The sequence below is a fragment of the Nanorana parkeri genome, unplaced genomic scaffold, assembly GCF_000935625.1.
Source record: "Nanorana parkeri isolate BGI_ZX_2015 unplaced genomic scaffold, ASM93562v1 scaffold1417, whole genome shotgun sequence".
Classification (NCBI taxonomy): Eukaryota; Metazoa; Chordata; class Amphibia; order Anura; family Dicroglossidae; genus Nanorana; species Nanorana parkeri.
In genome coordinates this window covers 286,246-300,857 of record NW_017307685.1, presented here as the reverse complement: position 1 = coordinate 300,857, position 14,612 = coordinate 286,246, and the positions used below count along the sequence as shown (strand labels likewise).

Genomic DNA, 14,612 nt, shown 5'->3' with positions numbered 1-14,612 from the left:
CTGTTTGTCATTATAAACTTTCAGTGCAGTAAACAGTTCCGTGCTAGTTTTCAAACCTGATGTTTCCACACTTAACAGTGATTAACACCGCTCTCCATCTGTGTGCTCCACCACTGGAGTAAGGAGTCTTTTTCTCTCTCCTGAAATATTCTCAGATGTTTGTGAACCTGTACAGCAGAATTGAGTCTGCTATTGTTGCAAGAAAGAATGATCCTCCATTATTGTAAAGTGGTAAGGTCAGAGCTGAGACCTCCAGTGGTGAGATCTTGTCACTGGAGTCACCAAAAGTTGTGACAAGCTAGTGTGATTTCACCTACCACCATCTGCCTTTTAACCAAAGTATTAGGTAGACCTAACATTTTGTAATTTCCATTTGCATTCATCTACAGAAGTGTACAGGTGATGTGGAATGTTTGCGTGTAAGTAAATTATGTAACTTCTAAATCATTTATAAAGTGTTAAAGTGTCTTCACAAAAGCTATACCTCACTAAGAAGTTATATTTTAGTCCAGAATGGAGTTGGCAGGTTAAATCACCAACTAGATCTCTTTTTCCCTTGTGTTTCTGGAATCAAGATCTCTGCTTCTGAGTGCCCAGTTTCACCCTCCATAAGGCAGTTACAGAAATGTTCGATCCTCCATTTATGAATGTGAAGAAAGACACCGCGCTGTCTCCCCCTGCTATTTAAATATCCATAAGTGTGGTGAAAATACCACCTCCTATATTGGATCAGAAAATCGGTATGCAAAACGTTATATTAAATATAAATAATAAACCAATCCGTAGTGAGATAATACAAAGTCTTCATCTGTTGCAACTAATATACAGTTCATAATCTATTGCAGCTCCTTTTTAACTCCAACTTCACACTATTCCACCTCTGTGTGTTCAATCTTAGAGCCACTCACCATATTGCAAAACAATACCGGCGCCTTCAAATCCAAAAAGAGCCCAGCAGTAAAAATACAGCAAACACGGTGGAGGCAGCTCCCACAGATTATATGGAACACCAGTCTATGAGAAAAAGAACAAAAGAGAGCGCCTCCATAGTGTAAAAATGTTATTTAATAGTAAAAACACGCAGCTCTAAGGCTGTACTTACAACAGTTCGGTAGAATAAAAACCAGTAGAATAGGGTGAGAGGATGGAACCCCTGGCAGGGAGAATCTGGAGCGATGTAAAACAGTAACATCGATCCCTGTATTGATAAATGGTTAACGTGTTTCTGGGGCACGCCCCCTTCATCAGAACCCTGAAGGGGGCGTGCCCCATAAACGCGTTAACCATTTATCAATACAGGGATCGAGGTTACTGGTGTTTTACATCGCTCCAGATTCTCCCTGCCAGGGGTTCCATCCTCTCACCCTATTCTACTGGTTTTTATTCTACCGAACTGTTGTAAGTACAGCCTTAGAGCTGCGTGTTTTTACTATTAAATAACATTTTTACACCATGGAGGCGCTCTCTTTTGTTCTCTTTCACTCACCATATATTCAGACCATGCAAGTGGTCTATTAGCATATTATTAACTCCTCTCTCCACTGGATTCCAGGAATAAGAGTGTAGGCAAATCTTCCAAATCAAATAACGTATTGGCGGTCCTTCAACTTCCTTCACTTTAAACATAATACTCTCTCCAAAAACTTACATCAAAAATGACACGAATCGGCACTGTGGCTCAAATTTTACAGCTTTTTAAAGATTGCCTTAGACTTTATGCCATGTGCTATTCTAGTTTCTTTTTTGGGAATGAAAAGATCCTGATCGATATATAAAATCCAATTTTTTCGGGAGTATTATGTTTGAAGTGTTTAAAGCATAGGAATTAAATTGAACCATTAGGGATGGGCACCACACCCCCAACTAGAATTGTATACAAGAAAAGAAAAGCGGGGCTTTATTGGTGCGATCAAAAGCACTATTTTGATCGCACCACACAATGTGCCTTGCGATCCCGTGCGGCGAAACGCATTGCGGCCGGTGGGCGTGGCTACGGCACCATTCACTTGAATGGACTGTCACGCCCCCTCCTACCCCACTGAGCCCAGTGAGCCGGCCGCAATGCGAGGCAGTGCGTTCCGGCACGATTTTGGCAATTAGTGTGACTGGGCCTTAAGCTGTCTCTTTTCTCTGCTGCGCAAGTTCTTTGTTGTTTTTGATCTTCCATTTATGGAAGAATGTATCAAGAAGGAAAGAGACTTCCTTATTTTATCCTTTTTTAGAATAGTGATGTGTGACAGAGCTTGGATCTCCACCAGAAGATCTCATCACTAGAATACTGTTGGAAACAAAAGTTTTTATTGATTTATTTTTTTTTTTTTTCCCCCTAGGCAAGCAAGAGTTATCAAGCTATGCTTCAAGAGAGGATGAAACTTCCTTCATGGGAGCAACAAGACACTATACTGCAGCTGATGGATAAATGTCAAGTCTTGGTTGTATGTGGTATGACTGGGTAGGTCATTGGTGCGTTGCTGTCTGAACAGTAAAATATTAAATGTTTTTTATGGATAGCTGCATTTTGCAAATGTCTTCTTGCTTTTTTATATAAAGTGTAATGATATGCCTTATTTGACACACTGAGAATGGTCAATAACATGTGCAGACATTAACGCTGGTACAGTATATAGTAGCAGCCCCCACGGGACTAAAAAAGTGTCCAGTGGCCCCCGAGTAAATTGAGTTTGAGACCCCTGATTCAAATGAAACGATACCTTGAAGCACTGATAGACATGCTGAATGATGTGCTTTTCCTTGACTTCCTTATCTAGGTGATGTACAGGAAAAAATTTCAAAAATCGTGTACAATTTTGTGTTTTTATTCGTGAGCTCATGTGGTATTTTTTTCCCTTTAACAGATGTGGTAAGACCACACAAATTCCACAGTTCATCTTGGATGCTTCGTTAAAGGGATCTTCCAGTGTTCTGTCCAATATTGTATGTACACAGCCACGCAGGATATCTGCCATATCTGTGGCTGAACGTGTTGCTCAAGAGAGAGCAGAGAGAGTCGGAATTTCTGTGGGATATCAGATTAGACTTGAAAGTGTCAAGGTTGGTGGAGTGCTTATAATAATATGGATTCTGGTCTAAATGGCAAACTCTGTTTTTGATTTAGCGACATGCTTGTAGGCAGAACAATTAGTTCCTTGGCTGTAAGTTTGTGGAAATGTATAATTTCCTTTCCAGTATTACCTTGTTAAAGTAGAACTACGGGATCAGTGTTTTCCCCCATAGTTCTCCTTAGGGTAACGGGAGGACACAAACTAGCGTCCTCCCGTTACCCTAAGCTCAGTATACCGCGAGCTACAGCTCGTGGTATACTGAGACGCCGGAGCGGATCCCGACGTAGATGACGGGATCCGCCCAGCTGCGTGAGTGACAGCTGGCTCTGCCTATCTAGAGACAGAGCCAGCTGTACCCGCCCCCTCCCCCGTCCGTTCCGCCAGTCAGCGCTGGCAGATCGGAGCGGGGAGAGGGGAATCCAGCCCTCCCCCTGTCACGGCACAGAGCCGTGACAGGATCGAGAGGTGAGCGAACCTGGTATGTGTTCGCTCACCTCCCAATCTACTGAGCCGACCTGTGACAGTCTCATTGTCACAGGTCGGCTAGAACTATGAGGTGAGTGGAAATCACTCATCTCATAGTTCTCCTTTAATGTGGGCATTCTACCTACATGCATGCATACATAGCACCCTGTGGAAAGTTTATTGTATTGCAATGTACAATGTGCTTTGTCGTGCAGTTAACTCTGCAATACACACATTTACAGTGTTACCATACATTGTGTATAGACTTGTTCACACTATAATGTGCATTCTAGCATTTCACTAGTTGATTTCAATTGTCCTGGAATTGTTGTTTGAATACTTAGCCAAAGCACTTTCATTCCAATAAATGTAAAATGCTACAATCATTGTTCAAGAAGGTCATGCTATTTGTTTTTTCCTGTCTCTCTGTAAATACACTTGGAGTTCCTCCTTTAGCAGAAGTCTATTCACCCAACGGGTAACATATAGCTCCCACCTGTATAATAAAGAACATAAAATTGCTGTATTTCTGCTTTTTAAGTCTGCAGCCACCAGACTTCTGTACTGCACAACAGGTGTTCTTCTGAGGCGTCTGGAAGGTGATGATAATTTGCAAGGTGTCACTCATGTAATTGTGGATGAAGTTCATGAAAGAACTGAGGAAAGGTAACAATATATAGTATAAATTGTTTATGGCTAGCACAGGGCTGGACAAATCCCAGTCGCTATGAAACCATGATTAGGCAATCTGATCATGGAAGTCTTTATTTGCAGTCATATTGACTGCCATTTCTTTAGTCACCATTAGGTGGTCCCTGGAAAAAAAAAAGTAAATGACCAACATTTTGTAGGAAAAGGGTCATGACTGGTCGGCTGTGGCCAGTGTGTGCTGATCATTAAAACATTAGTGTTGGTCTCATTACTACTTATATGCTTCAATGCTCAGCATCATGTACAATACTTGCTTGGCTAGACCAGTGCTTTATGCTCCGCGTTCTTCGTTGTCAGTCCCAATACCTTCTAGTGTGTCCTGGAAGTAAGCTGATCTGTACACCACACTTCTCATTGGCTGGACCAGTGCTTTATACTCTTAGTCACCAGTGTCACACCCAAGTATTACATGCATATACGTTATTGTGTGTCAATAAAATTAGGCTGGGTTATACTGGTTGCCAAGGTGACTGACTGACTGTATTTTAATTTTCTAAGCTGGCTCCTGGTTCCCTGAGAAATTTGTCCAGGCCTGGGCTAGCATTTCTTGTTTATTGATTGCATTCATATAAAGCCACATTTTCCTTCCCTTTTAATTCAGTGACTTCTTGTTGTTGGTATTGAAAAATGTTATGAGCAAGAGACCAGACCTGAAGATCTTGCTCATGAGTGCCACCTTGAATGCTGAGCTGTTTTCACAGTACTTCAGTGGATGCCCCATTGTTCACATACCAGGTAAGAGAACACGTTTTTGTAGCCAAAGCAACTGGCTGTTCTCATGTACCCTGAGTTATGTTAGCTGTTGTGCTCTTAGCTGGCAATACGTTACTGAATTACATACGTTACTGACTTTGGTGCAGTCTTACTATTTTTGGAAAATGTAAAACTTGCCTCGGGTAAAGAAGTCCATAAATAGAAATAATACAGTAGTTTAGAAAACTTAAGTGTCTATAAACGTAAGAGCACAAATGTAATTTCTTTCTTGTTCATTGAGTGACATCTGAGACTCTTTGGTTATACTTTCACCCTTTGGAGGATGTGGGCACTGGCAAACAAAAAAACAGTGGCCAGTCCAGTATCCTACTCCACTTTTACTCCCAGCATGCCTCATTTTTTGCCAGTTTCCTAGGAGGAATGATGCCTTTTTCTGAGGTGCTGAGAAAAGTCTTAACCTTTTTTGCTTGCTATTTTTCTTCAATAAAAAGTCCTCTACAAACTGCTGAGCTGGTCTGTACATGCAGCTATCCAGATCGGTAGCTACTCGGCACTTGCTTTGGAGGCTGCATCCAGACTCCACTGGACTTGGATGATTGCAGAGCTAGCCATGATTTTCTGACCTTCAGGCACTGGGCTCTGTATTGTAGCGCTTTCCAGACCGTAGTGTATGGTATTGGCTGTGAAGCACTTTCTGGGTCCAGAGTCATGACATAGCCCAAGGTGTGAGCCTGCCCCCAAGATTTACTTTGTGAGTAGGCTGCGTGGGCCCAAGCTCTAAGCACTACCTCATTACTAGGCCCTCTGAGTCATTTGAAATTTGACATGGTCCTTGAGTTTATTGCAGAATAGTCAACACTTGAGTGAGCAATGATGTCATCCGCTGGGTGGAGTTTACCATTCAGCATAGAGGAAGCATCTTCCCGCTGCTGCTCCTGACTCCTATTGACATGTGGATTTATCCTCATGTTCGTCTCTGCTACCTGCCAACTGTGACCTGGTCACCTCAGGCCACCTGAACCCTTTACTGCTACCAGCAGCTGGTTCGTGAGCATTCAAAGTCTGGGCTTGCACACTGAGCTACATTGCTGTTGCCATGTGGTGCAACATGTCAGATTTCAGACAGTGGAATTTTCCTTTTCCACTCTAACTCACAAGGTTGCATTGCTTGTTGTGATCACCTTTTGTAATGCATTTGAGTTGGCCACATTGTATCAAGAACTCATTTAGGTCTTCTGCAAGGATAAGGTAGTGTTGAGGCGTACAGCTTCCTTACTTTCTAAGGTGGTTTTGGCCTTATTATCTCAGCCAGGGCATTGCTCTTCTGTCCCTCTGTTAGGCTCCAGTTTATCAAACGGAGATCTCCCTCCATTGCTTGAATTTAGTTTGTGTTGGGCATGTCTACTTTGTAGACCCTGATTCCATTAGAAAGACTGACTCTTTGTCATCCCTGATGGTCCTGGTAAAGAGGAAGCAGCTTTGTGTTCCACCATTTCTCGATGGCTTAAACATGCAATTTTTTTTCCATTTGCCCTGTTCATACCATACATGAGCGGTGGTGTGCAGAAAAACGTAGCCCAAGGACATTGGGTAAACAAGCCCCGAATAATGATCTATACGTGTGGTGAAGTCCAGAAAGACACAACAGACATGGTATGAACAAGCATGGTATGAACACCTTGAGGATGTACTAGATCTGTGAGTGCTTCCTGGGCTTTTTGGCATCAAGTTACTGTTTCACGGATATTCAAGGCTGCTACCTGGTCTTCTGGTCACATTCTTTAAGTTGATTTAGGTGGATGTTCAAGACTCATCTGATTCCATGTTCGGGTGTGACGTCTTGGAGTCGCAGGCAATCCCCTGCTCTGTTTTTTTTTTCTTGTGGACTTGTGTGTGCTGGTTTACTTTGGACGTTCCACCTGTCTGAGTTCTTGTGTTTCTCCACAAACTAAAATGTTTGTACTTACCGTAAAATTAATTTCCTGGAGTTCGTGATTCATAAGCTCTTGATACTGCTTTAACGCCAGAAAGCTGGGAGTAGAAGGGGTTATACTGGGCTGGGCACTGGTTTTTGTTTTTTTTTTAGATGTGGTTGTTGGATTAGGTTTCCTTTTTTCTTTATTTTCACCTGGTAATCCTGATAGTAACACGCTTTGTGACCTGGAGAAAATGCTTACTTGCTGTACTATATCTATGAAGGAGCAGCATTGTGACTCTAGGCTGCACATAACTGATGTAGACTACAGACCCCTCATCTCTGTAACATAGGGGAGGTGTTCTGTAGTATACAGAGGTGAACTTACAAGCTCACTGGATTTCTGGCTGGATCAACAGGTTTTTCACCTGCAGCGTTTATGTAGAGAGAAAACATGAGGAAATGTGCATGTACTAAATGTTGTTGTTTTTCCCCACTCGGCCCAGATATAAATCAGGGGTCCCTAAATGGCAGACCGTGGTTCTGGATCCGGGCCAAGCAGCGGTTATTTCCTGACCTCGATCGCTGGCTAGGTTATGGCTGGCTGACAGCTGGCGCTGCTGGCTGGCTGTGACTGCCCCTAGGCATTGGCTGCTAGGGCCCCAACATTCATCGGGAACCATGGTTGCAGCGGTACGCTGATGTCAGAGCCGGCAACTGTAATATCAGATAGCAGCTACCACTAACGGAATCAGAAACTAGAGCATGATGACCAAAAGCCACTATTAATAGTAAAAGACCAAAGCAGCACATATTAACATTAATGGCACATTCATTTGGAGATGTATCCGAGGTATGCGTTTATCTTCTGAAATGCCCTTGCGGCCTCACATGATGGTAAGAACATGGGACCGTTTAAGCGTCAATTCCAAAAACATCGTAGTGATATCAGGATTTCTATTAAAATCCCCGGATCTGAACAAACCTGTGGCTGTCCACTTTGCCAAACTCCAACACCAGACCCACGAGCTATGGTGAATGGTGATCGAACATGTTGCAGCACCTTACAGGGGTGGGCATCATCATAGGTTCCTTCACCAACGTGAGGCTTACTGGATTCACACACTGGATAGTCATACCCAGCGGTCTCATTACGAGCCTCACACTGTAATGCTTTTTACCTGATCATTGATCAATTCCCTTGGGCTATTTGCTTGTTCCCATATAGCGAACTTGTCTTTTTTGCCCCAGACCTCTGCTTATTGACCCTGTTATATACTACCACCATGTGGTTAATCTATAGCTGTATTCTCACAGTGGTTTTAGCGACTCCAGTTCAGTATAAGTGTCCCAATTTTCACTTTATCTTAGACAACGCTAGATTATATGGATTTTGCTCATATACCAGTATACCCTACCACGGTGTCAGGCCTGTTCCCCTAGTCTGACAGTCGGGATGTGACATATAGGCACATAGCTTTCGCAGGATTCTGTACAACCTAGTAGCATTGTCCACTCGCATGCATTTACACAGCATTATGTATTCGCTCATTTATTCATGGGTCGCTATGAATACTCACAATACATCTTATGAAATCTATGATCCATAATGTATACTTATTGATACTCTTAATTTTTTAATTTTTTCATGATACATGTATGTGCGCATGCATATACATGCGTAATTATGAACGCTCTCAATGTTTGCATTTGTTTGGTGGGTTCACAGTTATCAATTTTTCTACCCCACCTTGCTTATATTCTTTGACTAGGCATACTTGAACTCATCTCTTTACCTGGCACATAGTAAACCAATGAGATTATGTCTCTGCGGTGTCTTACTTTAAAATGTGGCTTCTGCTCATATATACACTGACACAGCCATACATCAGCAATTTTTTACACGTGCTTATGTGTGTCTATGATTGGCCGTCTGATCATGTCCATTTTGCGCAGTTTTCATTTTTTTGACTAATTTCCATTTTCTCTTTGTTTTTATGCGTGGCTATGATTTAATATATCGGTTCTTAGGGCCTGTCATTTAAGATACCTGTTTTCAGTGAGGCATGCATGACCCCTTGATTTCTTGTCCCGATGTTCTGTTGCATCTGCTTTCTGATACCGCACAGAGATCTGTTTTTACATGCTTATCTATACATCTCCAGATGAATGTGCCATTAATATTAATATGTGCTGCTTTAGACTTTTACTATTAATATGGCTTTTGGCCATCAAACTCCGGTTCCTGAGTTCGTTAGTGGTAGCTGCGATCTGATATCTCAGTTGCCGGCTCTCCGCTGCAACCATGGTTACCAGTGGCACAGCCGGTTCCACACTCCTATGGGTGTGGGCGGCCTCTCTCGGTACCAGTCCCGCCACTATGTTGGGGGAGAGGCTGGGTCCGCGTCATAATGACGTGTGTGGCCGCATATAACTTTAATGTTTCAGAGTTCCTGTGTTTCTCAATGAACTTCAAGAAAAATATTTTACAGTAAGTACAAAAATCCAATTTTTGATAGCCCTCCTTTTCAAACATTTCCAGTATTGTATTTGCATGTACGTAATGTCCTGTTAATTTTGTACAGTTTCAATTGCTTCCATACTCTTCTTCTTGTAAGGATATTTTAAAAGAAGTCTTTAAAAGAAGTGTTTAAATACATGTGTGCATTCATGAATAGTTACGCATGAGCATATATTTTCTTTTAAGCCCACCAAACAGTCTCAAAAAAGGGTCTTGTTCTGTTGTCAGCAACAAACCGGCATCCACAAGTTTATTCAGAACATATTACAGCAGTACTTTTTAAAGTCCTTGGTACAAGACCCATATATTGCCATAATTATTTTAAAAGGATATAAACAATAGCAATGCTGTCTTAGAAAAGGCAATGTGATAAAAGTGGCAATGTGATAAAAGTATCAGAACACCTGTGACATCTTGTGTATGGGGAAAAAAATGATGTATCCACTACGCACTATTTAAATAAGCAATAAAAATAAGATTACGATCTTGCCTATAAAACACCACCCCAGGTATTGTGAATGTTTTGTCCTAAATGTGCTGTTTATTGCAGGTCATACTTTTCCTGTTGAACAGTTTTTTCTAGAAGATGCAATTGCTAAAACAAGGTAAAAAATCCAAAGTTTATTGCCATGACTTTTATATTTTGAGCTTCATAAATGTCTAATGTTCAGATGGCTGAAATGATCAGTAAAGAGACTATGAAGGGGGAAAAATCCAAAATGTCAGTGGTGTATATGCTTTAATAATACAGCTAGATATTTTATTCTCTACTTGTGATATTCAAGTGACTAATTATTAGTAAATGGAATGATTTGCAGATTAGAGCTTAAGCAAGTTAAAACAATAATTCTGTGGCAAAATAGTTTTAGGCATATTACTTCAGATCATGGACATAGGGGGCAGCCAAGTGAATGACCGATCAGAAGTGAAGTGAGCCGAACACTGTTCGGCTATTCACTTCAGGCTGAAGCTACGGCCAGATCCTTCGGCAGCTTTGTGAATAGACCCCTTTAGTTTTTGTTTTTTTGTGCAAACTCCTGTTTCAATTGAGTCATTTGACAATCTAATTGTTTCAATATTCTATGAGAACATTTTCAAACATTTTTTTCTCTCTCGCCCATTGAGGGACACAGACATTTAGTTCTACTTTTTAGCTACAGCAGGATTGGATACTGGCAACATTTGTGGACCCCCAGTATCCCCCCCCCCCCTTTATACTCTGTTCTGCTGGGAAAAGTCTAACTTTTTTGCTATCTGATTTATTTATTTATTTTTCCCGAGAGTTATACTTCAATCATGATTCCTGATACATCGATGCTAAGCTGGCCTCTCTGTGCTACTTTAAGCTTTTCAGGCATGTGTGCTGTGGATCGTTCTGCAGATGCACATCCCCAGGAGTGACAGCGTCTCACTTTGTGTGCATGCTGAACACTGGGAGCTACCCTGGTATGATTCACTTTCTGCTGGTTTTGCCGCAGAAGGGGTTAGCCCCGAGGGCTTGAGCTTTAATGTCATTCACTGTTGAATGACAAAAAAGTGAGCACGAAGTGCAAGTGACACTCCACCCAGTGAGGAACCACCTTCCTGCTGCAGCCACTTGACTGCAAGTGACATGTGGAACTATCTTTGGTTGTTGTTTGCTGCCTAGCTACAGTGACTTGATCCTCGCCCCTCTCGCATTGAATGTTTGAAGCCTAGTCTTGTCCCTGATTTACCATGGTCTCCACCTTGATGCATACCGGACAGTCCCGGCTGCCTCCATCTCGCACTCCACTAACTGTTCCAGTGTTGCCTGCATAGTGCTCCCTGAGGTGCCTGACACTGACGGCCTTTAATTTTGTTCTTTGAGTCCATGCCATCTTGTGCAGTCTTTACTGACTCCATTAGGTGTGGCCCAGTGGCGTAACAATTGACATATTGACCCAGGCGGCCGCTATAGGGCCCGGGGCACAAGGGGCCTGGGTCGCTACGGCATCTTATGCTGGTGGCTTTCACTGGCGGCTGTGAGTGAGTCTATGGTGGGCTCTGCAGGGTCACCCTCGGGTGGGCTGCGTGGGCTCTGCAAGGGGCATAACTAAAGTTACAGGGCCCCATACAAAATTATCTATGGGGCCCTGTGATTTCTAGTTACGCCCCTGGTGTGGCCCCCTCAGCTCTATCTGGGGGAAATTACACAGCAGTCGGCAGTCATGCATGAGTTAATGGGCCAAATAGCAAATTTGATTGCTGACACAAGTGTGCTTCCACACCTTCTCCTGTAGAATCCTTAATTGATCTGACAGCGGGAATTAGAAGCTGCTGAGACTTTGTCTGACATTGAGTCTCTTAAGTCCATAATAGGTGATCTGAGAAGACACAGGCTTCTGTTATTACTGCTAAACTTAGCGTATTGCCACTTTTGCAGTCAAATTTGATAAAACCCCTATATGTTTGCTGTGCGTTCCCATTCACACAGCATAACGAAAAATCATTTTATAATAAATATTTCCTACCTTTTTAGATGTTTGCCTGAATCAAGGTTTTTCTGAGCACCTTCACAGTGATCTGTCTTTTTTATAGTAAGACTAAGGTTGGGTTCACACCTAGGCGTACCGAATATGCACGTTTGCCGCGTGGTTTGACCACGATTCGCAGTAAAAAAAATGTGCGACAAACGCGCGTTTCCGAGGGCTATCCGGCTGTATCCTAATGGATACGCGCTGCAAATACGCCCCCAAGAAGCTCCTGTACTTCTTTGGGCGTAGGGCGTTTTACGCGCTGTAAAACGCCCAGGTGGGAACCATGCCGATGGGCAATCATTGGTTTTCACATGTTGAGCGTTTTATAGCGCGTAGGAAGGTGCTGTAAAATGCCCAGGTGTGAACCAGGCCTTAGGACTGACATTTTTTAGACTGTGTTTGTTTGTCTCTCCTAGCTCTGCCTAACATTACAAATGAGGAGAAACCAAGTCAAAATGTTAACCCTTAAAACACCAAGAAACCTAACACACTAAAGCAATTTAAACCGCAAAAAGCATTTTTGATTGAATTATTTTTTAGATAAAGATATGTGAATGGGAAGATGTAACACAAATAAAACAAACGTTATCCCAAGTTGGCTGCAAAAGTGGAAATGCACTTTAAGAGGCCATTAGGGCCACTTGTTGACATGGTACGCACCACCTTAAAGCTTGAGGATCAGCCTTTAGCTTTTACAGGTGCTGTCCTTTAAGGGTCTCCAAGACTGGCAAGACTTTTCTGTTCACGGGTACACAGGAGACTGGACGAGTTGTCTGCCTGTCCCAAATGACTTTTAGCCCTGTACCCAATTCAGGAGAACTTTATTGAAAGGTGGACCCCCTTTTGTGGGATCCGGCAGTATCTTGTCAACAACCTTTATCCATCCCCATAGATGATGCACATGTGTTTTTAATGCCCACATCAACCAAAGTGATTAGATCCCCTTTTTAGAACTTTCTCACTGGCAGGCCCTCTACTGAAACCTGTCTTAAGATGCCCATACACTGCTCAATTCTCGTACGAGAATCGCAGGAAATCCCGCGATCGCACGAGAATCGAGCAGTGTGAACGAAGACGTACGACCGTTTCTACTGTACGGTCGCACGTCTTTTATCTAAGGAGCATGCTAGAAAACCAGCCAAGAATCGTACGATTTTCGGCTGGTTTGAGCGGTGCTCGGGAGACAAATGCCGAACGTGCAGGTGTGCGCACGCGCACACTTCCCGTTGAGCATTGCGGTCATCGGAAGCCCGCCCCTCGGGGGCGGGCTTGCGATGTTCGAGAGTACGATCTGCCTGTCCAAGATGGGCAGATCGTACGTTTTTTTTAATCACTTTACAACCATCGCAAGACTAAGGTCTTGCGATGGTTGTACAGTGTATGGCCACCTTTAGTTGTGACCAGAGGCGTAACTAGAACCTTCAGGGCCCAGGTGCAAGAAACCATGAAGGCCCCCCCCCCCAACCGCCATGGCACCGCATGGTTAACAGGAAGACTGCCGAGGTCCCCAGCAGGCGCGGGACCTCAGGCAGCCGCTTGTTTAAAACGTTAGTACCGGTGTTCTGTCGAACGCCAACCCAGTATCTGCGCTTACGTACAGACGGGCTTACCAGGGAAACCATTTACAAAGTATTTGTTTGTGATGGTTAATTGTGACCGTTAATAATATGCCGTCCATGAATGATGGATGGAATATTATCGGTCACAATTAAAGATTTAAACGAAATACTTTGTGAATAAATCCCGGTTTCCTCGATAATATTGGTCTGTGCGCAAGCGCATATGCTGAGGTCGGCAAATTCGACTACGTCGGCGTTCTCGACAGACCACCGGTATCTGCACTTAGTATCTGGGCATTTTCACTAGTATGAGTACTTGGGAAAATGCCCAGTATCGGCACTGGTGCTTCCCTACTTAAAAATATAATGCATTGCTGGGACTTGTAGTCCTACATAGTTGGAGCTATTCTGCATTGCTGTATAATCATCATACAGCAATGCCGAAAACCACCAGCAATGCGTAAAAGTGAGCACTATATCACCAGCATCACACACACACGCACAAACCCACACTCCAGACTTACCTCTCTGGAGGCCCTCTTTCAGGAGGGATGCGGAAGGTCTCACGAGGGGAGCGGAAGGTCCCAGGGGGGAAGCGCAAGGTCTCAGGAGGGGTAGCAGAATGTCCCGGGAGGGGTAGCAGAATGTCCCGGGAGGGGTAGCAGAATGTCCCGGGAGGGGTGCGGAGGGTGTCGGGAGGGGTGCGGAGGGTGTCGGGAGGGGTGCGGAATGTCCCCAGAGGGGTGTGGAAGGTCCTGGGAGGGGTGCAGAGGGTGTCGGGAGGGGTGCAGAAGGTCTCTGGAGGGGTGTGCAGGTTGTCAGGAAGGGTACAGAGGGTGTCAGGAGGGGCGCAGAGGGTCACTGTAATTGCTCAGTCTTATACAATCACATGAATTTCTAGTGATTGTGTAAGACTGAGCAATAGTTTGTTTTAGCAAGCCCCCGCCTCCCACTGACAGGACGCTGCAGATAACTCATCGCTCCGAAGTCTCAGAGAGATCAATCTGCTCTCTCTGAGACCCTGGAGCTAAGAGGCAGATAGGAGAGAAGCAGCTCAGACGGGCACAGTTCCTTGCGGCCGCAAGGAACTGTGCCCGTCTGAGTGCGTGCGGACGGCAATGCATTCCGGCGGAGTCTCGGCAGGGAAGGAGCGGCACTCTCTGGGAG

General features: G+C 43.8%; 1 protein-coding gene across 1 annotated transcript in view; it reads left to right on the top strand.

The window, feature by feature from the left end:
* The window catches only part of DHX57 (DExH-box helicase 57), a 66,240-nt gene that overhangs the window by 20,066 nt on the left and 31,562 nt on the right, over positions 1-14,612 (top strand). Inside the window, 5 exon segments of the mRNA XM_018569891.1 lie at positions 2,331-2,452; positions 2,856-3,051; positions 4,069-4,193; positions 4,840-4,973; positions 9,939-9,993. Of these exon segments, the coding sequence (XP_018425393.1) occupies positions 2,331-2,452; positions 2,856-3,051; positions 4,069-4,193; positions 4,840-4,973; positions 9,939-9,993 (632 nt within the window).